This window comes from Xyrauchen texanus, chromosome 6 (genome assembly GCF_025860055.1).
Source record: "Xyrauchen texanus isolate HMW12.3.18 chromosome 6, RBS_HiC_50CHRs, whole genome shotgun sequence".
In the NCBI taxonomy this organism is placed as follows: Eukaryota; Metazoa; Chordata; class Actinopteri; order Cypriniformes; family Catostomidae; genus Xyrauchen; species Xyrauchen texanus.
Genome location: NC_068281.1, coordinates 23146664 through 23174481, shown reverse-complemented (window position 1 = coordinate 23174481; position 27818 = coordinate 23146664). Strand labels below are relative to the sequence as shown.

Below are 27818 nucleotides of genomic sequence, written 5' to 3'. Positions count from 1 at the left end.
TATTGCCATGGTAATGTCCTCGCAGTAAGAACATGAACCATCCACAAATGCTGCCTCGGTGTGATTGCTACCCAGGCACACGAGGCTGCGTCTATGACCGTAGGATCTGGAGAGATACCGGCCACATCCAGGAACTACACAGCAGCGGAAGGGCATCTTTACAAAGACACGTCCTGAAAAGGACGTTCAACACCCACTTGTGTATGTTGATCTTTACCAGAAAACAAACTCTTTGAGATGAAAAATAAACTCTTTCAGAGAAATCAAATCTTTTATGAGAGAAGCGCTGTTGAAGTGCCCAGGGGCAGAGTGTGCACAGCGTGCAGAGAGGAGAAAGCCACTGGAATGCGCCGTCAGTTCCAACCGAAAGCTCTCTTGCAGAGGTGGGTGAAGCATTCGTGACACACTGCTCGCTGATCACAAAAACGTTCGGCTGCGAAGAAAAAATCTGTCTGGCATTCGCTCGCCCGCTCCCTTTATACCCGTATGTCCGGGGGCGGGCATGCAAATTCTGTCTGCCAACTTTACATTGGCCTTTTCTCAAGTTCAAGTTCAGAGGTACACGAGGCTCTCAGAAGAGACCCCTTGTGTCACTGCAATCGACATAATGTCGAGTGAGTGACAGAAGGGTAAGGACTGTTTTGGAGTGAACCCCCTTAAATTGTCATGACATTTCTAACTATTTGTATTACCATGAACTAACACTCTCATAAATGGTTAGTTCAGCCAAAACTGAAAATCATTTACTGGCACTCATCTTGTCATTTTTCTTTTTTTCTCCCCACTAAATATAAAACAAGATGTTATGCAGAATGCTAGCCTTTGTCACCTTATGTATAGGAATGTATAGAAATTGAGGTATAGAGGCTGGCAGTACAATCTGCCTAATATCTTCCTGTGTTCTGCAGAATAAATTCATGCATGGATTTGGAATAATAACATGAGGGTGAGTAAATTATAACAAAATGTTCACTCTTTGGATAACCATCCCTTAAAGTATTACATAATGCTAATTTATGTTTTCAATCCCTGGTTTGGCTGAGAGTCTGGGTGGGGAGTCCCTGGGTCTGTATGGTTTCAACCCCCCTGATTTAGTTAAACTGTGATATTGAATATTCATGTTTTGCCTGGACATCAAAAACAAATAGTTTTTTTTATTTTTACAAAAGGAAATGTATCACAGTTGTTTCAGAGAAGGACCCAGTTGCAGAAATGAAGGCAAAAAGTTGCTTTTATTTAATAAAGACAGAATACAAATAAAATCTCAATGGAGGAAAAGGTGAACTAAAAAACAGAACTAGTATTATACTAGAACCAACAGACTCAAGGTTAAGACTGACAAACACAAAAACATAAAACAATTCAGCACAGGAATTAACATGAAAGGAGCTAATATAGGGAGAGGTAATTGGGAGAACAGGTGCCGTGGATGATCAGTTGATTGGGGTAATGATTGTTTCCAAGGCAACTGGAGCTGGCAAACTCAATGTGGCACCTGCAAGACACAAATGAGAGACACAGGCAAACACTCAGACGAGACAGACAGACAGACAGTCAGGGGAGGCACAGTCATGCCAGACTGTGACAGAAAGGCATTTTGCACATGTATTTTGTGCAAAAAATTGCTGATTGCAGGTTTTAAAGATCCTGTTGGTCAGACAGGAGAAACTGAGGCTGTCATGAGGCCTAGACTTTAGAGAATCAGAGTATTTTTCAAATGTGTATTGACTTTTTCTTCAGAGAGAGCTTAGCTTATTGTTATATGTTGCTTGTACTTGTTGCAACTGAAATTGGTAAGAATTACAAATAAAACTTGCACCCCGGTTTTATTAAAGATGAAAACAAGTATATTACCAATATGTTGCAGTTTTCTAGGAACATGCCCACATCCAGTATTTTAATAAAATAGGTAGGCAGTCATATGCAAAGACACCGATCATCCACAACATTAAAACCAGCTGCCTAATATTGTGTAGGTCCCCTTCGTGCTGCCAAAACAGCACAAACCTGCATCTCAAAATAGCATTCTGAGGTGATATTCTTCTCACCACAATTGTACAGAGCGGTTGTCTGAGTTACCGTAGACTTTGTCAGTTTGAATCAGTCTGCCCATTCTCTGCTGACCTCTCTCATCAACAAGGCATTTCCGTCCACAGAACTGCTGCTCACTGGATGTTTTATGTTCTTGGCACAATTCAGATTAAATTGTAGAGACTGTTGTGCATGAAAAGTCCAGGAGATCAGCAGTTACAGAAATACTCAAACCAGCCTATCTGGCACCAACAATCATACCACTGTCCAGATCATTAAGATCACATCTTTTCTCCATTCTGATGGTTAAAAGGAACATTAACTGAAGCTCCTGACCCATATATGCATGATTTTATGCACTGCTGCCACACTGATTAGATGATTAGATAATCACGTGGATGATTGTTGGTGTTAGACAGGCTGGTCCGAGTATTTCTGTTACTGCTGATCTCCTGAGATTTTCACACACAACTGTCTCTAGAATTTACTCCGAATGGTGCCAAAAACAAAAAAAACATCCAGTGAGCGGCACATTTTTGGGCGGAAATGCCTTGTTGATGTGAGAGGTCAACAGAGAATGGCCAGACTGGTTCAAACTGACAACACCTACGGAAACTCAGATAACTGCTCTGAACAAATCTGTTTTGGCAGCACAAGGGAGACCTACACAATATTAGGCAGGTGGTTTTAATTTTTTGGCTGAGTGGTGTATATGTAAACACATACACAAATGCCCATGAGGAACGTCCTCTTGTGAGCCCTGAGTAGAGCCTGATGGAAGAGATTCTATTTGCTCATCTTATCACATTTTCTATTTACATCTAATTCCCATTCCCACATCATCTATCACCACTGTCTCACACAATCAGTGGCCCTATTCTAGCGATGACACTTCGCCATACATATTCACAGTGCATGAATATTCAAGAGGTTCATGCTGTGTCTCAGTAATATCATAATAACCTCTGGTTATCCTGTTTCTAATCAAGTCAGTCCTCCAGCACTATAAGGCAGTCTGTTTGGTATCATCTCCCCAAAGAAAATCTAATGATAATCTTCCTTCTCTGATATGAGCTCTCATGTTCATCTGAAATCTAATATATGAGAATATACATCTTATTTATGAAATTATTACCCTCAATCCACCATATTATGAGGTACTCGTCTCACTGTTGAGACACATATCGTAAGCCTTGGACAAAACCAATTTCATCTGTGTTTGGAATGGTGGTAAATCAAGGTTCAAGGTACTATACAAGGTTCAACACTTTGAACCATAATGCATTCAAATAATGTACTTCTGAAATCAAAACAACAGAACATTTTTTATTTTATTTTCAAGACTGTACTTCTTGCACAAGTCTTTACATTTGAGAAATGTAATTGCCACAATATTGTAAATATTGCAGAAAATAATGAATAATGAAAAAACATTACTAAAGTAACTATATCTTCTCCACAACTACACAATATATATTGCTCAGGGTTTGCTCTTTAATAGTTCAGGAGGCTTAAATAGTTCTCAGTTGTTATATATGAATCAAATTATACAGTTTTTAAGGTGACAAAAATTAAGAGTAGATAGAGCTATAAAATGAATATAGCTATGCCAAAATAGTTTGGTTTAGCAAGAATTAGAATGAAAATGTTAAAAGTCATATTAAAATATCTCACTTCTGAAGGTTGGCTTTTTTTATAAATGGGTCCAACGTATTAATGCAGGCATACATGGAAATATGGAACTTTACTGACTTATTTTATTTGTCAGAGCTCATATGGTGAGACACACACTGCAGTCACATTCGCTTCAACTCCTCCTTTTCTCTCTGCACCTGTCCCTTTTTTCACACATAACAATAACTGCTCATGTCAGTGCGCCAATTCCCCATACATATTAATAACGTCACCATTGCATTACCCATAAACAGCTAACCAAATTACCAAATGTACATAATAAAAAATAATCACAAAATAAATCTCACATTTTTCCCCCCTCAGAAAAAGGAATGTCCTCATTTCAAATATACAAGGAATAAATAAATCTCGCCTTTTTTTTTTGTCACATTGAACAGAACATATAAGGAATACAACATCGCATAGCAGACAATATTAAATGGTTCCTAACCATTGAACAAAATAAAAGTTATAACCTTGTATGGTGCTGTTTTTTTCAACACATCATACCACAAACAATCACAGATTTTGTGCAGAATAGGGAAAAAACTAATTACACAATGTGAAAATTCAAGTGTTCTTACATTGTAAAACTTTGAAACCAAGAACAAAAGTACAATCTATGCATATTTTCTTTTCTAACAAGAAAACTTCCTAAACTTTTTAACAACACATCCTGAACGAGTGACATCACCTTCCGACGCCTGCTCTCCAACTACTGAGGAGGCATGTTCAACCAATTGAAGTTGCTGCCGGACAGAATGAGGAACTCGCGCCATGCGACCTGAAGGCCTAAATACATGAGGAACAGAGGAGAGTACAGGAGCCCAATTTTCACCAACCAGCAACCCTCCTGATGACAAAGGGTGAGAACCAGACAAAGCTGTGTGTAGTGGTCTCAACCCCTGAACCCATTTGTCCACATCTTGACCATTACATATGGGAGTGAAAGCTGGTTCCTTCCATCTCGACCTGTAAGGCTTTAAATGTTCACAGAAAACAACCTTAGGTTCTGCATTTACATTTCTCATGTCCACCACGGTGTGAATAAAACCAGCCATGTCCACCATAACCACCCAATATGGTCCAGTCCATTTTGGCTCAAGTTTCTTTCTTTGTGTGGTTGGATCATTCACCCACACCAGGTCATCAACTTTAAAAGGTCTGATTTTTTTTTATACCTATTAAAGTTGTACTCACGCTTGAGTCTCTGATCAGCACTAGTGTTAAGCACTTCTTGAAACACCGTTTCCATAGGATTGACTAGAGATGAACCGTAATTCTGTGGAGTGTCCACAGCTCCACCTGAAGGAGAATCAAGCTGCACATGTGCCGGTAAACAAGGTTCAAGACCATGAGCCAAGAAGAATGGGGAGTATCCAGTGCTAGAATGAGTTGTAGCATTAAATGACAGTACAACTGCAGCTAAGTACTTGTCCCACTCGCCATCACTATGAAAGAGAACCTTCCTTCCTAAATCATCCTTCAAAGTTCTATTGAACTGTTCTACCATTCCGATACTATGAGTTTGGTAAGGTGTAGTTCTCTTCTTTTTTATTTTTACAGATGTCCTGCAAAATTTCTGACTCATACTGACATCCCTGAATTCCTCCTGAACACCGTGTTCAGGTATGTACTGTTCACACAACAACCTTGCCACTGTACTTGGTCCACCATAGGATATGCATTGACATATTTAGTGAAACGATCTTGCACTACAACACATACTTATTACCACTGGACATGACAGGAAGTTCTGTGATATCAGTAAGCACAAACTGAAAAAGTCTCACAGCACTAATAGACTGTAGTGGTGCCCTTCACTGAGGAATAGGCTTTTTCTGAGACTCACAAGCTTCACACGACTCACAATGCTATTCAATGACACTTCTCATTCCTTGCCAAAAACACAAACTCTGAGCTCTTTTATGTGTGTGTTCAGCACTGTATTGTCCAGCACAGGAATTGCCATACAAATAATATAAAGTGTCCTGAATGAAAATATCAGGAATGATCAAATGATAACTTTGAGGTTTTCCTGAAGCACTACAGGCCATACGACACAGCACTCCACCCTTCAACACCATACGTGTAACCTGCAACCAAACTTGTCTCAATTTCCATTTTACCTGCCTCGAAAATAGACCTAAAATTTAGATCTAGTTTCAACCCAACTATAGACCTGTGAGAGCAAAGGATCTGTTTTCTGATACTATGCCATGTCTTTTTCCTCATCACCCAAAGTGGTTCAAAACATTTTACAGTAGATATATTTCACATTTGGTCAGATAAATTTGTGACTCCACCTTATGCTGACCGTTTGTACTGTTGGCACTAACAGAAACGTCTGGGAAGTGACAGGTAAGTCATCCGTTTGCATGGATACTATCTGTGTGAGGGGTTGCGGCATTGTAGACAAAACTACAGGAATTCGAGACATGGCATCCACATTAGTATATATCTTGCCATCTTTGGGAATGATCACCCATTCATACGGATTGAGCTCCATAGCCTACCGACCGGTGGGATCAATGTTCCCTCAAAGTTCAATTTCCTCAGGCCAACAAGAGGTTTGTGATCAGTGAATTATAAAAGGGCAGTTACTCAAGTAGTAACGAAAATGCCTGAATGACCAAACTATTGCCCACAGTTCTTTGTCATAAGTGGACAATTTTTGTTCAGTCGAGGTAAGTACATGACTAGCGTATGCAACAACCCGTTCTTTGCTGTATTGAATTTGATACAGGACATCACCAATCGCTGTATTAGACGCATCTGTATCCAGTATAAATGGCTTATCAAAGTTATGGAATGCCATGACAGGAGGAGATGTCAGAGCTTTTTTCAGCTGCAGAAAGGCTGCTGAACACACATCAGTCCACTCAAATCTAAGGTCTTTATGGGTTAGTCTGTGTAAGGGTTGAACCTTAAAAGCATAGTATCAAAGAAAGAGCCTGTAATAACTACACAAGCCCAAAAATGCTTTTACCTCAGTAGCAGATTTAGGAGTTGGCCAGTCTCTTACTTTCTGGCTATTAGCTGGATCAAGAGCCAACCCATCCTTTGAGACAACATGAGCCATGTAAGTTACAGATGCCTTGCAAAACTGATCCTTCGTAGGGTTAAGCTTGAGACCTGCTTCCCTAAATCTGGTCAAAATGTCTGTGAGTCTTTTTATGTGATCCTCAAAATCTTTACCCATACAAATGATGTCATCTAAATAGATGACACACTTTGTCCAGTGCAAACCCATCCAGCCATCCATCCATCTTCAACCGCCTATCCGAAGTCGGGTCGCGGGGGCTGCAGCTCCAGCAGGGGGCCCCAAACTTCCCTATCCCGAGCCACCAGCTCTGACTGGGGGACCCCGAGGCATTACCAGGCCAGTGTGGAGATGTAATCTCTTCACCTAGTCCTGGGTCTTCCCCCGAGGCCTCCTTCCAGCTGGACATGCCTGAAACACCTCCCTAGGGAGGTGCCCAGGGGGCATCCTTACCAGATGCCCAAACCACCTCAACTGGCTTCTTTCGATGCAAAGGATCAGCAGCTCTATTCCGAGCTCCTCACGGATGACTGAGCTCCTCACCCTATCTCTAAGGGAGAAGCCCGCCACCTTTCTGAGGAAACCCATTTTGGCCGCTTGTACTCATGACCTAGTTCTTTCGGTCATAACCCAGCCTTCATGACCATAGGTGAAAGTAGGAACGAAAATTGTCCGGTAGATCGAGAGCTTTGCCTTCCAGCTCAGCTCTCTTTTCATGACAACGGTGAGATAGAGTGAGTGCAATACCGCCCCCGCTGCCCTGATTCTCCGGCCAACCTCCCACTCCATTGTCCCCTCATTCGTGAACAAGACCCAGAGGTACTTGAACTCCTTCACTTGGGGCAATACCTCTTTCCCTACCCGGAGTACACACTCCATCGGTTTCCTGCTGAAGGACTAATTCCATTAGCCTTTGGAATGTAGGCAGACTATTTTTCAGGCCCATAGGCATCCCCTTAAAGTGATATAATCCATCTTAAGTGGTAAAGGCTGTATTTTTCCTGTCATCTGGATCTATTTTTACCTGCCAATTACCCGAAGACATGTCCATGGCAGAAAAATACTGAGACCCTGACAACGCATCAAGACTATCGTCCACCCGAGGCAATGGGTGTGCATCACTAATGGTTACGGAATATAATTTGCAATAGTCAACACAAAATCTGTAGGTATTGTCTTTCTTCCTCACCATCACTACTGGACTTGACCAAGGACTATCATTATCCTCTAGTATATCTTGTGCTTTGAGTTTTGCTACCTGATGGTGAATTTCTGCCTTGAGAATAGGAGAAGTCCTGTACGTTTGCTGGGAAATGGGAGTGTCATCTATGGTCCTGATTTTGTGGGTAACCAAGCTGGTTCTACCATAGTCCTGAGCATGCTGACTGAAGACATCAGAGAAAGAGGTTAGAAAGTCAGTCACTTGACTGCACCCAAAAACATTTTGAACGCTCACATTATTCACACTTTTACCAATTATCACATAACCCTGAAATGATCACCCTCAGAAATGGAATGTAAGGAATACATTGGAGTGTCACAGTACAAGGAAATGTCATTTGCAGAAGGATTGACCACTTTTAGATAAATTAACCCCTTATCTGCTTTTTTCACAGTCCATGCAAATCCTACCTTTGAGTCTTCATGACAGTGAGGCTCAAACACAACAGTGTAGGTTGTAACCCTGCTTGATGTGATGCAAAGTTTTGCAGAGATTAAGGAGTCATCACCTTCAAAAGACATGTTACACATGTTAATCACAATTTTGTGCTTAGACAAAAAGTCCCAACCGAGTACAACTGCTTTTTAAGCAATTTCTGATCACTTAAAATGAATGTGACACTGTTTGTTTACCCAAAGTGACATTAGCTGACATAGTACCCACTGAATCTAAAGTGTCACTGTAAATAGATGTCAGAGGTATGAACTGTTTCACCAAGGGTCTTTGGGGTAAAGTGGGAGCATATATTCTGAAATCTTCCCTTATAAGAGAAACATCAGCATCAGTATCAACAAATGTATGACCTACTGTGTCTTCGACTACAAGTGACACATTCTGCATCACAACCTGACCAGTGTCTGAAGTCACATGATGTTCAAAAACATTAACAATGGGTCTGGTGTCAGTAGCAGTTGGCAATTGTGATGGCCATGTGAAGGAGACTGGACTGTGTCCAGGACTTGGAAATCGATGACGCTTAGTCCTGTTACCCCGACCAAGGCCAGAATGAGAAGAATGATCCAGAGAGTCTCAAGCTGTGATGCTTTGGCCATGTTCCTGTGACATCTTAGGACTTTGATCACAATAGTCATCATGTGCTTTGTGATAGTCCATATCGCTACTAGTGTCTCTGTATAAAGGTCTACGTTGTTCAGAAAAAGAGTCACAGTCAGTATATGACTGTTGGACATACCAGCGATGTTCAGATGCTCGCCCTCGTGAATAATCCTGGGTAAGGCTGCACCATTGACGATCCGGTGAAGTAGTGTGTCTGTTGGCATACCTCTGTCTGCTGACCTCAAGCTCAAGTTGATCCACTCTGTCAAACCTTTCAGGGTCCGTTGAAGTTTCATGAAGTCCCCTGATGTAGCTGAGTGAACTGCAGGAAGTACTGTAGATATTGTAGAACAGGAAGAGATAGGTACTGTCTGTGGAATAACGTTGTAGGTAGATCCAGGAAAGGCTCATACTGTTGAAGAAGTCCACTGTTGTGTGCTTGATGTCACTAGGCAAACTGTCCCAGTAGCTAAAAGCAGTACAACCAAGGCAGGTTGGTAAAAAGTTAGCTAATCTGGCATTATTAAAATCTGCACTAGCTTCCAAAAAATTGTCTTTCCCATCCCCCAAAAAGATGGATGGGAAATGTCCATGGAAACGCTGGACCCCAAGCGAGCTACTCGTGCCAGGCAAATCGCATGCTAAATCTGCTTCACTCATATTACAAAACAGTTACATTTTCTTGGCATCCAAAAATAATAAAATGTCCCAAAAATTCCACAAAATTAAACAAGGATTACCGTTCCACTCGTCCTGTTTCTTTGAAGTTTGACACTGACAATGCTGTGAAAACGCACTTGTCCACGGTTGAAAACACATTTACATTTACATTTATGCATTTGGCAGACGCTTTTATCCAAAGCGACTTACAGAGCACTTATTACAGGGACAATCCCCCTGTAGCAACCTGGAGTTAAGTGCCTTGCTCAAGGACACAATGGTGGTGGCTGTGGGGTTCGAACCAGTGTCCTTCTGATTACCAGATTACCAGTTATGTGCTTAGACACAAAGCAAAATAGACGTTGCGGATAACAGAAAGCTGAAATAGCTCGGTATCGATGTCCACCGTCGTGATACCACATCCAATGCATTTAATACCTGCCGAAGAGAAAGTTCACTCACTCAGCATGCATGTTGTCCAAACCCGCTGCCACCAGAAATGTAAGAGGGGCTGTGGAACATAGAAAGAAGCTCCAGTCTCTTGTAAGGAATTTGGTAGTATAAATGTTGACAGGATCAGTTAATGTGCCCGCATTCTCACACCAATATACGTAGGGAATTTTTTTATGCAGATGTACATGGTATGGATTAATGTGCCACAATTCTACACCATTATAAGTAAGGAAACAGTATGTGTGAGCTAGGAACTAAATTAAAAAGTCCTTATTCTACATTATTACGTAAGGACATTTATAATGGTTTTACTCACGTTTGACAGCCATTATAAATTAGATAAATGACAAATAACTAGATTATTGGTTTGAATAAAATCCTCCACCAATAAAATCAAAATACAACGTCTCGTTTCCACTACTGTAAGGAATTAGCTCCAATTAGGTATTATGATTAATTATCTTATGGAGTAATATTATTCTCATGGCTTATTGAAAATAATATTACACATATTTAGGTACAGCTTTGAAGTGAAATCTTTTGAAAACAGGAATGAGATTATTTATCCAAATTTACCACAGTCAAATTATCTTTGAATACAGACAAACTTTATTGCTATTCTAAACAAAAAAATAATCTAACACATATGACATGAAACGTGTTGGTGATTAAAGTGACAGAATGTGAAATAAATACAATACAGAGTCTGCAGACAAAACAAATTATCCTTCTTTGATTCTATATTGATTTGCATTCAAATTCCCCAAAGTGTATCAACTAATACACCAGCACTTTGAGTCTAAAAGTCTGGAGATATATTTGCGTGTTGTTGCGTTTCCTTGCATTGCGTTCTTTGGCATTTAAAGAAAGATTATTCCGTCTATGTTTTGGAGCATGATGATCGTGGAAAGTTATTGACTGGATGAAGTAAGGCCTTCTGCAAGGAGGACTCGTGACTCCGGTTGGGTGTATGAAATGTAGAGAAGAGAGTGAGAGGCTTCTTCGGGACTTCGAGTCCCAAGCATCCTTGGACTCTACATGGCACAGAGGATCTGGAAGCAGCAAGTTATGAGCTCAGTAGAAGAGAGGCATGAGAGGAGCCGGAGATGAGAGAAGAGAGAGTGTTCTTTCTGTTTGTAGACATTTGAACTGAAATTGGCCGCATCCCAAAGGTGTCCTGCGGCAATCAGAAGTGACTTTTCAGAGTCACATTGTCAACTGGTCTGTTCCTTTTTAGAATTGATTTACGACCCTTTGTTTGGGTGATTCTTGGGATTTCTCGCTCAAAAATAGTGCATAGTTAATCATGAACTTTTATATCTTGACAACAGTACAAGAGACATGACATTCGTTGTCATCACCATTTTCTCCTTGCCCCAGCAAGCGTTTGCATACTAAATATGACATTCTTTCACGAATATTATACTTGTAAGTAACAAAACATGAAAATCCCTAGTTAGAAATTATACTGGTTAATTCATTCATTTTACATCATCGATAATACATTACACGTTATGAGAAACCAGATCGGCAGGGTTTAACATCCAGTTGAACCTTGACGATACCATACAAGATTAAAGATTATAATCATCCAGTGGTGAATTCTCAGGGCCAGCAAAGCCTTCTCTGCTGGCCTAACATACCAAATAATAAATGTTTTTCATCCTTACATTCTCAGTCACCTTTTTGCCTATGTATTTTTTATTGCTTTCCACTCTTAATTAATCTACAAACAAATAGAGAAAAACTAAAAGTTTATCCAGTCATAATTTATTCCTTGATGCTTACAAGCAAAGTGTGACAACTGTTTCACAAATCACATGCTGGAAGCAGTGTGTGAGTCTTAGCTCCACCCCCTCAGGCCTTCAGAATTTACAAAGAATCCTTCAACAGTGTAAGTGAATGAGCAACTAAAGTCAGATTGGGAGTGATCTTTAGTATATGTCCTGGTCGAGGCCTTCTAGCTGGCCTTGAGTGACGCAATCATGCTTCATGCTTTAAGTGAAGTAATTTGAAAGCGAAGAGTGCGAGATCGTCATCACTGCTGCTATCACCACTGAGAAAGAGATCCTTATGGATTTAAAAACACAAGATGTTCTGCATGACCGTGTGATTGCTTAATTTATAAAACAGGAAAGGAGGACTGATTTTCACTTCAAGTAAATTGGTAACTGCTCTTTGTATTGTTATTTCTAAGTGTAAATTAGGCTGCTTGAGCATTCAGTGTTTAATTATTTTTAAACACGATAAACAATAGTATTTTATCTAATTACTCAATGATGATTCATCGACATTATAGAAATTACAGTTTTATTGTCTGTTAATGCCTGATCTTCTGTACAGCTGCTTTGAAATGATGTGTGTTATGAAAGGCGCTCTACAAATAAAATTGACTTGACTTGTCAGTTTTGAAAAGTATCGCTATCTTCCATTCAACTCGGAAAGTCGGATTTTCCAACTTCCTACTGTAACGAAGACTCAGGCAAGTTGGGATCCATCTGCGGTTCTTTATTGAATAGCAGAACACAAGTCGTACAAGCAAGGTCGTGGGCAGGCAAACAGAGAATATAACAGGCAGGCAATAGCATAACTAGAACAGGCAGGGGTCTGGGCAGGCAGCAAACAATCGTGGTACGAGACAGGTAAGAGGTAAACAAGGCAGGCTGCAAACGGGCAAGGTCTAAGTAACAGGCTAGGTTGGCACACAGAATAACTAGAGAAATAGACAGAGTTTTACTTGCTTGGTAATGTCGCCGGGGCTAACAAGACTTCGCAAAGAAGGATTAAACAGGCATGGTTAAAAAGGGCAGGGTAACACAAAACAGCTGGGGATTAATCAGACCTCGGTATGCGGGCAGTAGGGAAATGTAGTTTAAATGATCAGTATTCGGGTGAAAGCGATCTCTGATGGCTGAGGGAGGAGGCGCCTTCACTGCAATGGATTGCATTTTGAAGTCAGACTTACAAATTGTAGGCTTGTGCATAAATTCTCAATTCTTATTTTGCCAAGATGCAGGGGCATGATGTCACACAAACATGTCGACACTCATTGAGAGATACAAAGTAGGTTTTATAGTAAGTAAGATAAACATTCACTTTATTAATTAATATTGATAAATGAGTTTGTTTCCACATTACATGATATTAAAGCATGTTTAAAAATGCCTGCAGAAACAGGTGTATAAAACATTATGATCTGTTTTGATAATCGTACACCTGTAGTACAAATACTAGCGCTGCAGCATTGTTTATCAGTTGCGTTGCTAGTAGACATCTCTAATGAGAGTCAAACCCCTGCTAAGCTAAAGGGAGCATTGCAGTTGTGTTTCCTTAAATTTCATCTTTTGAATATCGGGGAAGGGAATGCATTTATGGTCTGAAATATCAAGTAGGAATATCCCACATCCAACTTGGAATGGAACGGAGCATAACCATGTACCCTGACGAAACAAAATTTTTGCAAGCAACATTTAAATCACAAATATTATTAGATAGATTTTTGCAGGATTAATAGACCTCCTTGGCAGATTCCTATGAAAAATTATGATTGTTGACATTAATTTCACAAACAGTCATGCTGCAGTTAAAATTAGCTGCAGCATGGCTTTTGTGCATGGACGTGTTTTTAAAATGTCAATTTGTATAACTAGTTGTCTGCCACATAATGTATGATGGCATCTTATTCATAACTGTTTTCTTTATGGCATGAATCACACTGAAGGCCTAGACGTAAAATGCACGGCCCACGGCTGTAATCATCGATTTGTTAGTTAGAAGTGATAACAAATCATTACACAGATTTTAAAAAGATAATTCAGGCTATAATCATTCATTTGTCAGTTATAAAATTTACCACAGTTCAACGGCATTTTCAGAATGATCTAGCAAGGCTAGGTATGGTGTAAATTGGGGGTTTAAATATATTCTGTTTATTTTATAGGGTTAACTCTACTGTGACTTTGTGTCAAAATGTTCCTGGATGATTCCTGGATAATAACGGTGTCTTTTTTGAGAATTCCAGGATTGTGTGTTCTCTGTCTTTTATTGCTTGTGACCTTTGCACTTTGGGCCTCTTTGCAGAGAAGTTCTCAAGTCATGTGCATTCTAGACAAGTCTCTTTGTTAGTTTTATTGGCCAGATGTGTGACTGGTTGGCGCCTTCTTTTAATTTATGATATTGAGGAATTCTAATTCAAAGGTTGTGGGTTTTTCCTAGATTCAAATCATATTGCTGCAATTCTTCTGCATGGATAATCCTACACTCTTGTAAATGGGTCCAATGTGTTAATGCAGGCATACACGGAAATATGGAACTTTACTGCCTTATTTTATATGTCAGAGCTCATATGATGATGCACACACTGCAGTCTCGCTCGCTTCACCTCCTCCCTTTCTCTCTGCGCCTGTCTCTTTTTTTCACACATAACAATAACCGCGCATGTCATCGCGTCAATTCACCATACATATTCATAACGTCACCATTGCATTACCCATAAACAGCAAACCATATTACCAAATTTATATAATACAAAATAATCACAAAATAATTCTCACAGTATAATGGCAAATCTGAGCACATTTAATTTTTTTTATATTGTTGCTTGTTAAGAAACTCATTATGGATTAATGTCTTTCTCAGCATAAAAATCTGTAAAGCAAACGCCTCCATTTTCTCTTATCTCCTTTAAATCTCATTCCTCTCTGGAAGAAATAATTACATTATTAAAGTGATCTCATTTGTGATTTTTCTGTCCTATGGCCCCAGGTACTTTTGTGATAGAAGTCAATGCCACTGATGCAGATGATGCCACCTATGGTAACAGTGCTAAACTTGTCTACAGCATCCTGCAAGGGCAACCATATTTCTCTGTGGAGCCTGAGACAGGTGAGTCCTCCGAAACATATGGTTGAAAACAAATTACATACTTGTACGATATGCCTGAGTCTGTTCTGACTAGGTGAGACAGGCCTGACCAGCATGGCTGTGACTTTTTATGAGGAATGTCTGAAGCATAAAGATCATACAATGCTGTCTGGTTAACTTATAGGTAGATTATTTTCTCACACTGATTGACACCAAACAATTGACAAAACATGGATATGGAGCAAATTATTATACTACGGTTATGTTATATTATTAAGATTATCAGTGACAGACCTTGAATGTTTTTGTGAAGAATGTAAACTCAGTGTGATAAATGTAGCAACATTAATGTTATGGATTCAAATATTTTACATCTTAAAACCAAAACACAGGACATAAAATCATGTATTTTTAAATAAATTAAAAAAATGTTTTTAAGAAAAACAAATATTAGTAAAAATGGTAACAAACATATATGCAGTATTTTACATTAGATACAATATGTTACATATAGTATAATATGTGCACTGGATTGTGCAAAATAAGTGGGATAAATTAATACATACTGCGCAGTATGTACAGCTTTAAATTACACAGAAGATTTGCTTATTTTTTTAACAAATGGAACAATCATTTATTTTAATGAATATATATGATAATGGATTTGTAGTGTAAATGTAAATATGACATTAAATGCTTTCAACAAAGCTTTAAATGATTTGCTTTATGTGCTTTATTAATTTTGCCTCAACATGTGCATGTTCATTATGCTTGATGTTGACCAGTATTTTTCTGTGTAGGAATTGTCAGAATAGCCCTGTCCAACATGGACCGAGAAGTGCGGAAGGAGTACCAGGTGGTTATACAAGCTAAAGATATGGCAGGACAGATGGGTGGTCTGTCTGGAACCACCATGGTCAACGTCACCCTTACAGATGTCAATGACAGCCCGCCACGTTTTGCTTACAGTACGATATCAATAATTATTGCTTTTAAAAGTGCTTTTGAATGCCATCAAGTCCATAGTATTATGATTTAAAGGTGCACTAAGTAACTTTTTGGACTTACAGTGACACCTAGTGGTGTGGGTGCTGCATCATTCAAAATCAATAGTGCACTATTCACGATCAGCCATGATGTATCTAATCCAAGAGTGAAAGTGTCCAACAACAAGATGGTTACTGAGATTAAGCAAGTAGTATTTAGCTGGTCATGTGATTCTAAAATGGCAGCCCCCATGAGGGTGCCTCTGCCCCATTTAGAAGGAAACAGCTTTTATAAGGTTACTGATATGACTAGAGTCCTCATCTCATGTGAGTGGTCATGATTTTATACATATTTTTCAAAATTACAATACATTTCTTTAGGAGTAAACATTTTTAATGGGGAAAAAAATTAATCTGTGCAACAAAAATAGCTGATAATCAGGTTATAAGCACATGCTTTTTGCCCTGTCCCTCACACAATATTATCTCAAATTAAAACAAATAAAATCCCTTTATTGTCACCCAACCATATACACAAGTGCAACAGTGGATGAAAATCTTGGGTGCAGTTCCAAGCACCATAGCAGTGTTACAATTACAATAAAAATCTTATTTACACATAACAGAGTTTACACATCTTGTTACACAACACAATATACACAACATAATATACAATATTTAGGTAAAATGCTACATTTACAATCTTGTTAAGGCATAATTCAATTGCAATGTAACTCTGCTGATAGAGCATTGCACTTGCAATGCAAAGGACCAGGGTACAAGTACTGAAGTGGGAATTCAACATAAGTATCATAAGCAACACAAACTGACATGGTTGCTTCAGAGATTTTCGTGTCACATATACAGTACTTTTTATCAAACTATTGGTTAGGTTTAGGTTTAAGGTTTGGAGTAGTAAGGTAGGTTTTGTCAATTTAAATCTTGATACAGCATTAACATTAACAATTTTAGTAATACTTTACAATAAGGTTCCATTTGTAAGCATTAGTAGGCTAAACAACGTTGTGTCGAAGAAGCGACACTAGGGGTCTCTCTTAAGCGCCGAATATAACTCTGAACTATGAAAAAAGGCCAATGAGAAGTTGGCAGACAGAATTTGCATGTCCCGCCCCCGGACATATGGGTATAATGGCAGAGAAATGCGTCTGTTATATTCAGGATTTTTCTGAGGAGCCGGAAATTGTCCGGCCACAACAGTGGCTCGGCTCAGCGACGTGGCCGGGAGGACACAACGTCTCGTTCCCTCCATCAGGGAATGGAGGTTACATTCGTAACCTAGATGTTCCCCGTCTGTCGCTCACTTCGACGTTGTGTCGAAGAAGTGACACTAGGAGTCCAATTTAAATCACGCCATGTGCTGAGCCGTGTACATGTACTGCTGACACAGGAGCGGGCAGGTACTTGATGTGCCGAAACGACCAGCTGTATCAGACTGCACGTACCCTTCGCCAATGCCCCAAAAAGTCGTCGGAAACCCTTATAGTTACCCTAGACAGGGGAACAAGGCGACACTTGCCAACATGGGAACAGGCTGAGCCTAGCCGGGCCTCTTTTCTCTCTATATTTCAACAACGAGCAAAACGGCTGGGGCCCTTTCACGCATCGTGGGAATCGGGGGATTCTTTCAGGGGGAAAAGACCCTGCGGAGACCACACCCGCCCAGACAGGGGGAGGTAAAAGTGGGGAAATACACCACATGGGCCTTTAGGTCACATGTGAGAAGTGGCGTGGTAGTAAATCCTGCCTCTTCGAAGGGAGGAGTTGCTAAAGACATGGCGACTGGGGGGCAGCGGGAACTGCCCAAGGGAGACGCGGGTACACTCGTAAGGAGACCGTACCACGGAAAATACACACAGGCGGAATGTCCACGTAGGAGCCCTAACCTGAGGAGCACCTATTCCAGTACAGGGTAGATTTGAGTACCCGCAGTGGATTGGGTCGCCGAATTCCTCAGCCGAATTGCGGACCAACAGGGCTAGGGGGGAGTAATCCAGGGAGCCGAGGGAGTGGGCTCTTCTGGGAGAAAAAGCACACAGTATTACCTCAGCCGAGGGAAAAGGGGCTAGGTGCAAGCGATTCACCCGGTCATTTCGTCAGCGTGTTACCGAGTTCTACCGGCTCGGACCTCAGAAAACACTGGACGAGACTGACACAACCCTGAGATTGTAGAATCTCGCAAAGGTATTAGGTGCTGTCCAACCCGCTGCTCTGCGGGGACACCTGCTGCAAGGGGACTCCTGCCCTCAGAAAGCAGAGGTCTGTCCGGGGTTTGAATGTTTGGCGGCAGGCGGGGTTGACCCTCACACGGTGTGTGCCGCAGCACCATGCTCGTCTCGGGACTCGAGTCTGTAGCCAGTGTTGAAGCGGTCTCATATGCATCAACCCCGGTGGCGCGACCACTGCAGAGGATGCCATATGCCCCAGGAGCTTCTGGTAAAGTTTTAAAGGGACCGTTGTGCCTGGCCTGAAGGTGGTGAGGCATTTCAGCACTGACTGTGCGCACTCGTTGGTGAGGCGCACTGACATTTAGACTGAGTCTAACTCCATGCCGAGAAAAGAAATGCTCTGAACCGGGGCGAGCTTGCTCTTTTCCCAGTTGACCTGTAGCCCTAAACGGCTGAGGTGCCTGAGCACCTCGTCCCTGTGAGCGCATAGTAACTCTCGGGAGTGGGCCAGGATGAGCCAGTCGTCGAGGTAGTTGAGTATGCGAATGCCGGCTTCTCGGAGCGGGGCAATGGCTGCCTCTGCGACCTTCGTAAAGACGCAAGGGACATGCCGAAGGGGAGGACCTTGTACTGATTCGCTATCCTTCAGGTCTACCACTGCGAACCAATCTAGATGCCGGACGCAAGTTAAAATATGTTTTTCTGTGAGCATTTTTAACGGGAGTGTGTGTAAGGCTCGCAAACTCGCAAGCTCCGTGCTAGGGGCCTTAAAGGGACGATTATTTTGATGTACCTTCACAGCGGGGCGGAGCAGGTAGTATGGCGTCGGGAGGCGAAAGTGCATCCCGAGGCTCTGGTGCTGAGAAAAACTCGAAGCATTTACCTTGCTCCGCACACCCGGCAGGGGGTGGGTTAGTAACTGAGGAGGGGGTCCAGCATCGGCATCCTCTAGACTCGTCAGAACCGGCCGACTGGGGAACAGTCGTGGCTTGGCTGTAGGAGGGGGGTCCGCTTCCAGGGGACTGTCGAGGTCTGGTGGCAGAGAGCAGTGAAAACGGCATTTGCGGGCCAGGTGACCCAGAGACAAAGGACACTTCAGCGGCTTTCTCCTTCTCTGCACGGCAGTGCAGTTTGCCCCATATAAATTTTTTAAATATACATTTTTAATAAGCCGTATTTATACTTTTAATATGTAGGATACTTTGCACACATTCTACCAAGTCAAATCAAGTTGTTCTACCATATACAGTTAGTACAGTACACAGCGAAACAAGACAACGTTCCTCCAGGACCATGGTGCTACATAAAACAACATAGGACAAACCCAGAACCACATGAGACTACAGACTAAATAGCATAACTATATAAAGTGCACATGCAAACGTGTGCAAAAAGTACGGGATAGTACAATAAATTACTGACAATGAACAGGACAATAGACACATTAAGAGACAGTGCAGCGCCAACAGTACACACTAGTGCAAAAGATGACAGTTTCTAAAAGTGCCAAATGTAAACATAACATACTATGAAATAGTGTTCTATGCACATAGCAGTTATTAAGGTAGCAGCCAGTTATAAAGTGACAAAATTAAAGTGCAACTCAGGACATGTGTGTGTGTGTGTCAAACCAGTCTCTGAGTATTGAGGAGTCTGATGGCTTGGGGGAAGAAGTGTTACACAGTCTGGCCGTGAGGGCCCGAATGCTTCGTTACCTCTTGCCAGACGGCAGGATGGTGAAGAGATTGTGTGAGGGGTGTGTGGGGTCATCCACAATGCTGGTTGCTTTGCGGATGCAGTGTTTTTTGTATATATATAATTGTACATATAATGGAGACTACCACCACTATATGTAAGGATATTTGGTATGTGACATTTAGGAAGGAATTTATGGTCTCGAAATCTGTGAGCTATGGACTAGATTAAACTGTCCTTATTGTACATTATTAGGTAATGAAATGAATAATGGAATTAGTCACGTTCGACAACCATTATAAATTAGATAAATTACAAATAACTAGATTATTTGGCTTTAATAGATTCTCCACCATTGAAATCGTAATACAACGTCTAGTTGTATCAGCTCACAATTTCTACTGAAAGGAATTAGCTTTAATGAGTGAATTATGATTAATTCTCTTATTGGAATGATATTATTCTCTTGGGTTATTGAAAATAATATCACATGTATTTAGGTACAGCTTTGAAGCGAAATCTTTTAGAAACAGGGATGAGATTATTTATCAAAATATATCACAGTCACGTCGTCTTTGAACACAGACTTTATTACTATTCTAAACATAAGTCTAATCTAACACATATATACATAAGACAGGTTGGTATAAAGAGCGATCAGTACAGTGAAAATGAACTTTACAGAGTCTGTTGACAATACCTTAAGAACCATTTATCCTTATTTGAGACTACATCAATTTGGTATCGGATTACCCAAATTATTTAATTAATACACCAGCACTTTGAGCACAATATTGGCGATGTACTTGCGTGTCTTTATGGTGTTTCCTTGCGTCCTTTGTGTTGCTTGGTTCTTGGTCGAAAGTTCGTTCCGTTCATGTTTTGACCTCTGTATGATCAAAGTTTTTTGTCTGTATGAATGATAATTTTGAAGCGAAGGCCTTAGAGAGTGATGAGTTTTCTCGGGACGTCGAGTCCCGAGCTCCCTTGGACCTCACATGGGGAAGAGTCAGCACGAAGTCTAAGCAGTCAGCGGAGCAGAAGAGAAGAGACAGAGAAGAGGCAAGAGGCCTTGTTCTCCCTGTTTGGAAATATTTCAACTGAAATTGGCCACATCCCCGAAGGAGTCCTGCGCCAATCAGAAGTGACTTTTCAGAGTCACATGGTCGACTGGGCTGTCCTTTCTGATAGCTGATTTATAAGTCTTTGTTAGAGATTCTCACTATTTTTCCGCTCAAAAATAGTGCATATTTCATCTTGAACTTTATATCTTGCAAATGGTACAAGAAACATGATATTCCAACCAAACAAATGCTTACATACTAAACATGACCTTTTTTCATGGATGTTATACGTGTAGGTAACAAAACATGAAAATCCCTGGTTACAAAATAATACTGGTTAATTAAGTTCCAAGCAATTTCAGAATTACCTATCAAGACTAGGTCTTGTATAAATCGTGGATTTAAATGCATTCTGTACATTCTTGAGGGCTAAATTGGTAAAGTATTTTGACTTTACCAATGTTCCTGGATTATGATGACATTTCTTAGATTCATGCAAATCTGATGGTCATTGTAACCTTACAAAAGAGAAGCCTGCGTTAACTCTGTGTGGAAGATCAGGAGATCAGGTTGCGAAGTGGCTTTTCTGACCAATGAGGACGCCTGGGCCGTTTGATTTATGACGGTGAAGAATTCCAGGACTGCAAAGGTTGAAAACTCTAGATTCAAGTCATATCGTTTCAATTCTTCTGCATGTAAAATACTACATATACATTCCATATACACTTGGCCACATCAATATGTCTCCGTCAAACGATAAATCCTATCTTCAATTTCCACGCTAAATGCAAATAAATCTGCATCAAATAAAAAACTAAAATAACTACGTGCATCCATTTTTTAATTTATGTATTGTGCGATGCAAGCCATATGCAAATACTAGATAACAGCTGTTATATTTTCCCTGTGCTGATTTAGTTCTGTTTGGGCAGAGTAAAATTTGCATATGTGGCTTGAACATCTATGATGCATTTACACTTAACCAAGTTTCAAATCCTGCATATCCATATTTGAGGGCATTTACACTTGGTCTTTTCATGATCGGAGAGCAATCCGATCAGCAATAATGCATGAAGTGACCAAGTGTAAATACCCCCTTTGTTAACATTTGTTAATGTACTATGAACTAACAATAAACAATTTAATTTTTATTAACTAACATTAACAAAGATTAAAACATGCTGTAAAAAATATATATTGTTCATTGTTTTTTCATGATAGCTAATGCATTAACTAATGTTAATGAATGGAACCTTATTGTAAAGTGTTACCAAAATTTTATCTATTTGGGATAATTTTTAACTCGCCTTTAGCGCAACACAGTGGATATTTATCCCTGGAAATGCCTTGATATATGCAATAAACCAAGTAATTAAATTTTGCAGAAATGTCACCACAGTCACATAATTTTCATGAGATCAGACAACATACAGTATAAACGCAAATTATACGCATTCAAAATTTCTCTTCCGGGAAAACGGACCAAAAATTTGATGACTCATGTTACACTACATAAATTTGTGTCCAATAAAATGCTCTTAAGAATCAGAATGTCCCTCCCCATAATTGAGAAAATAATGGTTTATGGCTGTGATGTAACTAAAGCCTATTGGTTATTAAAAACAAAGGACAAGCCTTTTGACATGTCTTGCCCAAACCTCCTGTTTCAACAGAAAAACACCTAAACAGAAAAGAAAACTGTGCTCATCAATCAACTTAATGGGGTCTGTAAAGGTAAAAAATGTGATACTTGAAATCAGCTCTCCTTTTACAGGTTCTTACCACCTCAGCACATATGAGTCAGCAGAAACTGGATCAACAGTGGGTCGAATCAAAGCCTATGATGGTGACGAGGGCGAAAATGCTGAAATGAAATACAGAATTGTGGATGGAGATGGCAAAGAATACCTTGATATAATTACAGATGACATTACACAAGAGTGTGTTATCATTGTTAGAAAAGTAAGTCAATGTATTGACTTTTGTGATGCTTTACAGATAACACTGTGCAAATACTGCATATACAACAATTTTCCTTGATCTTCATCCAGAAACTAGACTATGAAAGCAAGCGAGTGTACACTGTGAAAGTGGAGGTGACTAACACACACCAGGACCCCATCTTCTTTCATCTGGGCCCATTCTTAGACACAGCCATTGTCAAGGTCACAGCTAAAGATGTGGACGAACAGCCTGTCTTCAGTAGACCCCAGTATGTCTTTGAGGTCAATGAGGACACACCGAAAGGAGCAGCAATTGGAACCATTACAGCCTGGGACCCCGATGCCACAGATTACCCAATCCAGTAAGGATTTTAATTATTCAATAGTTCAACAATCCTGTGGTGAATTCACTAAACAGTTGTGTCACTAATGTGCACAGCAATTCTGCATCTTATTCACTAACCACCTGCACCATTTCCTAAATGCGCTGAATGTTTACACCTTTTTATGATTTGAATAATTCCTTTAATGTATTGGGTGCTAAAACAATATAGACATTGCAAATAAATGGCAGTATAGCAGATGCAATTCAGCCTTAGTGAATTCCCTATTCTGAATTGTAATGGCCTATCATATCATGTAAATATAATATCTGAGGGTTCTATTTTTGTTGAATTTATTTCTTCTCATACTTGCCCATAGATTTGCCATAGATCAGCACACAGACCCTGAGATACTTTACCACATCGATCCCAAGAATGGAACCATTACAATTCTGAAGTCTCTTGACAGGGAGGTGTCAAAGTGGCACAACATCTCAGTCCTGGCCAGTGAGATGAGTAAGTGAATATATTTATAAAGAAACAGTTTTGCCTAGTAACACACCACTTATTTTTTAGAAATACAGCTACACTATAGCTACAGCCTTATAAGAATGCTTATCCTATATAGCTAATATTCTTTACATGATTCCTGTAGATAACCCTCACCAAAGAAGCAGAGTTCCTGTCTTGATAAAGGTTTTGGATGTGAATGACAATGCTCCAGAGTTTGCAATGCTTTATGAGACATTTGTTTGTGAGAATGTGAAAGCTGGGCAGGTATTTATTTTATTTGTATATACATTTGTTTTTTACTGCATGACCATGAATGTTATTTATTGATCCATAAAAAATAGAGATGATATTTACCACACTAAATCCAAATCGTAGTAACTCCACCAACACTGGTACTGAGAAAATTAGTTTTAAAAGTTTTTTTGTTATATTTTATTTCTCCGGCCAAATGAGGGTTATAAAATAGTCTCTGTCAATTTTCTCTGAATATGAGAAAGCCTGTCTGTCACAGGGCAGACCAAAGATATGTGTAATAATATAATTCGGTCTAAGAGACCCGAATTTGGTCATTACAATTTTGACAAAATGTGTATTTACTGCATTTTGCCATTGAATGGCAGTTTATATAAAATGACACGGTTTAGCACAGTAGGTACTGTAATACTCTTCATGAAAAACTATGTCTACCTTTCCAGCTTATACAGACAATCAGTGCCATCGACACTGATGAACCTCTTGTGGGTCACAAATTTGTATTCAGTTTGAGTTTCCTGAATACAAACTTCACCATCTTTGATAATGAAGGTGAATAAATCTTCCCTTTGACATATAAATCTTGAAGCTTATGTAAAATTCATGTGCTTAATCTTGCTCTTTTTTTTTTTCTTTCTTTTTTTTTTTGGCACTAGGAAAAACAAATTTATATTTTCTGTTGTTTGAGTCAGCAGGAGATAGTATCTGCAGCTCACACAGTTTGTGTGTTCTCTTAACGCCTTCCCCCCTAAAGATAACACAGCCAGAATTTTGACCAGAAGAAGTGGATTTAACAGGCGTGAAATGAGTGTCTACTATCTGCCAGTGGTTATCTCCGACAGCGACTACCCCATCCAGAGCAGTACCAGCACGTTGACCATTCGCGTGTGCAGCTGTGACGCCACAGGCAACATGGGTTCCTGCAGCGTTGATGCATTACTGCTCTCTGCTGGCCTTAGCACTGGGGCGCTTGTGGCAATACTACTCTGCATCTTCATCCTACTCAGTGAGTTTATGCCCATTATATGCTTGAACACGGCAACCATTTTCTTGATGATGCCCCAGAATTGTTTTTCATAATCCATGTCTCAATGGGGGCTCAAAAGTCTGAGGACTCTTGTGAAAATATTTCTATTTTTACAGCTTATTTGTACTTACAATTTATGTTATAAGCATAACAATTTGAATGATGATATGAATTGAACTATAAATGTGAATTCTACAATGTTTTAGTATTTTGTATGTTCTCTTTTAATTTGGGTTTTGTTAGCTGGTGCTACCCAAATCATAAAGAAATATTAGATGCTGCTAAGTGATTTTATGAGTGTCATATTGTTACTTTTTGAACAAAAAAATCTTCCTTTGAATGAAGCATGGTGGCATGTGACACAAGGAAAAAAAAAAAATAAATAAATAAAATTGATTCAGAACCAAATTCAGAACCAGTGTGCATTGTAAATGAAGACCAGAAGTAATTAAAAAACATTACCATATGTTTAAATTTGTTGATTATTTATCATTTATGGCTGCATTTAGAGTAGAAACAAAGCATGGCCTTATTTTTATTTAAAAAAAATACTTAAGCTTTGTTTATTCCCAGGTATAAATTAAATTTTAAATCCCAGACTTCCTATGTCTACTCAGACTTTTGATCCCCACTTTATCAATTTATCATGAGAAGTGAAAAAAGTCTCTTCTTCCATCTTCTCGCTCTTTTTTAGTGTTTGTGGTCCTGTTCTCGGCTCTAAAGAAGCAAAGGAGGAAGGAGCCCCTGATAATCTCCAAAGAGGACGTGAGGGATAACGTGGTGAGCTATAATGATGAAGGAGGTGGCGAAGAGGACACCCAGGCCTTTGACATCGGCACATTGCGCCACCCAGAGGTGATTGAGAGCAACAAGCTAAGGCGTGACATCATCCCCGAAATGTTGTTTCCATTTCACAGACCTTCACCCATAAAGGAGTGCGCGGATGTCAGAGACTTCATTATTAACAGACTGCAGGAAAATGACAAGGACCCTTTCTCACCTCCCTATGACTCTCTTGCCACTTATGCTTATGAGGGCAACGGATCAATTGCAGAGTCACTGAGCTCACTGGAGTCTGCTGTGACTGAGGGAGACCATGAATATGATTACCTCTCTAACTGGGGCCCACAGTTTAAAAAGCTTGCTGACATGTACATTGGGAAGGATACAGGAGTTGCCAACTAGGCTGCAATTCAAAGACCATTCATATTCTCTGTATGTAAGCTTGCCTCTCAGTCAGGTCTGTGAGGCATAACTTGAAACGGAAAAGGATATGCTTCAAATGAAGTCTTTTTTTCCATGTTTTTCTACCAACACAACCTGAAATATACTTTTATGATGGATTTGTCGTGGACGTGGTGAGATGACTTTGAGTTAATAGGAGAAGTGATGGTGATTTTGTTTTTGTTCACTAGCAGAAAAAGAACATGACTGAAAGGAAAATTAATGGATGATTTTATAAATTAAAAAAGAGGAACAGTGACAAGACTGCCTTTATCTTAGACAGATTGTAAACCACACTTCCCATTCCTCATCCTTCATAGATTGTGTCTTATACCACCATACAGCATTACAAATCATGTGCTATGTTACCACATTGTGTTTCATGATTCCATGCAGTCATGACAAATGAAATTTTAAAAGCGGGAGGAACAAACAAACAAATAACAAAAAACAAAAAAAAAGGAACATTTTTACTGTAATTAGCGTCTATTTGAAGTTTGCACTCAGTATTTATTATTTATTTTTTATGTTGCCTTGGACGATATGGCAGTTGTCTTGGACATATACTGAAACCTGCAACATCAAGCAAAAGTACTACTATTTATAAAGGGATTCCAGTTACATATGCTACATTTGAATGTGTGTGTATATGTGTGGAGGAATGTTTCATTATATAAAGTCTTCTTAACTATACAAAGCCTCTCTACACAAGTGGTGAATCACTCAATTTTTGAAACATTATTTTTAAATATGTATGAGATGTACTGTAGTTCAATTCAATTTAATTTGCTTGTGTGAAGTTTGCTTAATTTACAAAACTGCAGATTACACTGAGATCAAATAGAAGCATCACCAAGAATGCTGCAGCACACTGAGCTTGTGTGAATGAATTTTGTTAAGTCAAAGTGTTTTATATCCACATTTTTAAGTATATATTTTAATAATAATAAAGAAAAAGCCTCCTTGATCATTTTTGTACTCTTTTGCCCTGAACTAAGTCTTAGCAATAGCACTCTTGAGATCTGTGACAAAGCACTATTGATTGAACATTTCCCCAGTGTAAATTAGTGCTGCTTTGTCTAGAGCACTTTTTGTAAATGGAAACTTTTGGCAAATGTTTCATTTCTATTGAGGCTGTTGTGTTGAGGGCTAATTGCATTGTGTTTTCAACTTACGTTAGCTCCGCAAATAATGCTGATTTATGTCCCATGGGACACCTTTGAACACAGCATGAACTCCCTTTATCAAATATTCTTTCAAATTCTTTGTAGTTGTATGGTTTTAAAGAGAAACAACATGCACAATGTAAATTTGCTCCAATTACAAATAGAATAACACATACATTACAGTGGAGGCAAACGTAACAAAACTTTTCCACCAAACTCATGTTTGGTTTAAAAAAAAAAAAAGCTTCTCCACAGAATTTGGAATACCCTTGTGACAATTTATTTGGGCATTCTTGTGCCTAACTAACTGGAGAAGTTAAATTACACCCCGTTGTCTCGCAGTTGCACTCAGTGTGGACAAAGAGTGTCCAGAGTGTTTAATTCGGACATTAAATTAAATGTTGCCTCGAGCATATGTCTGAACCCCAAATTATGTA

At 39.7% G+C, this 27818-nt stretch overlaps 1 protein-coding gene across 1 annotated transcript in view; it reads left to right on the top strand.

Annotated features, from left to right (window-relative positions):
• Positions 1 to 27357, top strand: part of LOC127644782 (cadherin-10-like) — a 40198-nt gene extending 12841 nt beyond the window's left edge. Inside the window, exons 4-12 of the mRNA XM_052128161.1 lie at positions 14904 to 15023; positions 15803 to 15970; positions 22708 to 22895; positions 22985 to 23238; positions 23579 to 23715; positions 23855 to 23976; positions 24408 to 24516; positions 24719 to 24970; positions 25686 to 27357. Of these exons, the coding sequence (XP_051984121.1) occupies positions 14904 to 15023; positions 15803 to 15970; positions 22708 to 22895; positions 22985 to 23238; positions 23579 to 23715; positions 23855 to 23976; positions 24408 to 24516; positions 24719 to 24970; positions 25686 to 26176 (1841 nt within the window). The 3' untranslated portion in view covers positions 26177 to 27357. The remainder of the gene's footprint in view (positions 1 to 14903; positions 15024 to 15802; positions 15971 to 22707; positions 22896 to 22984; positions 23239 to 23578; positions 23716 to 23854; positions 23977 to 24407; positions 24517 to 24718; positions 24971 to 25685) is intronic.
• Positions 27358 to 27818: the final 461 nt, after the last annotated feature.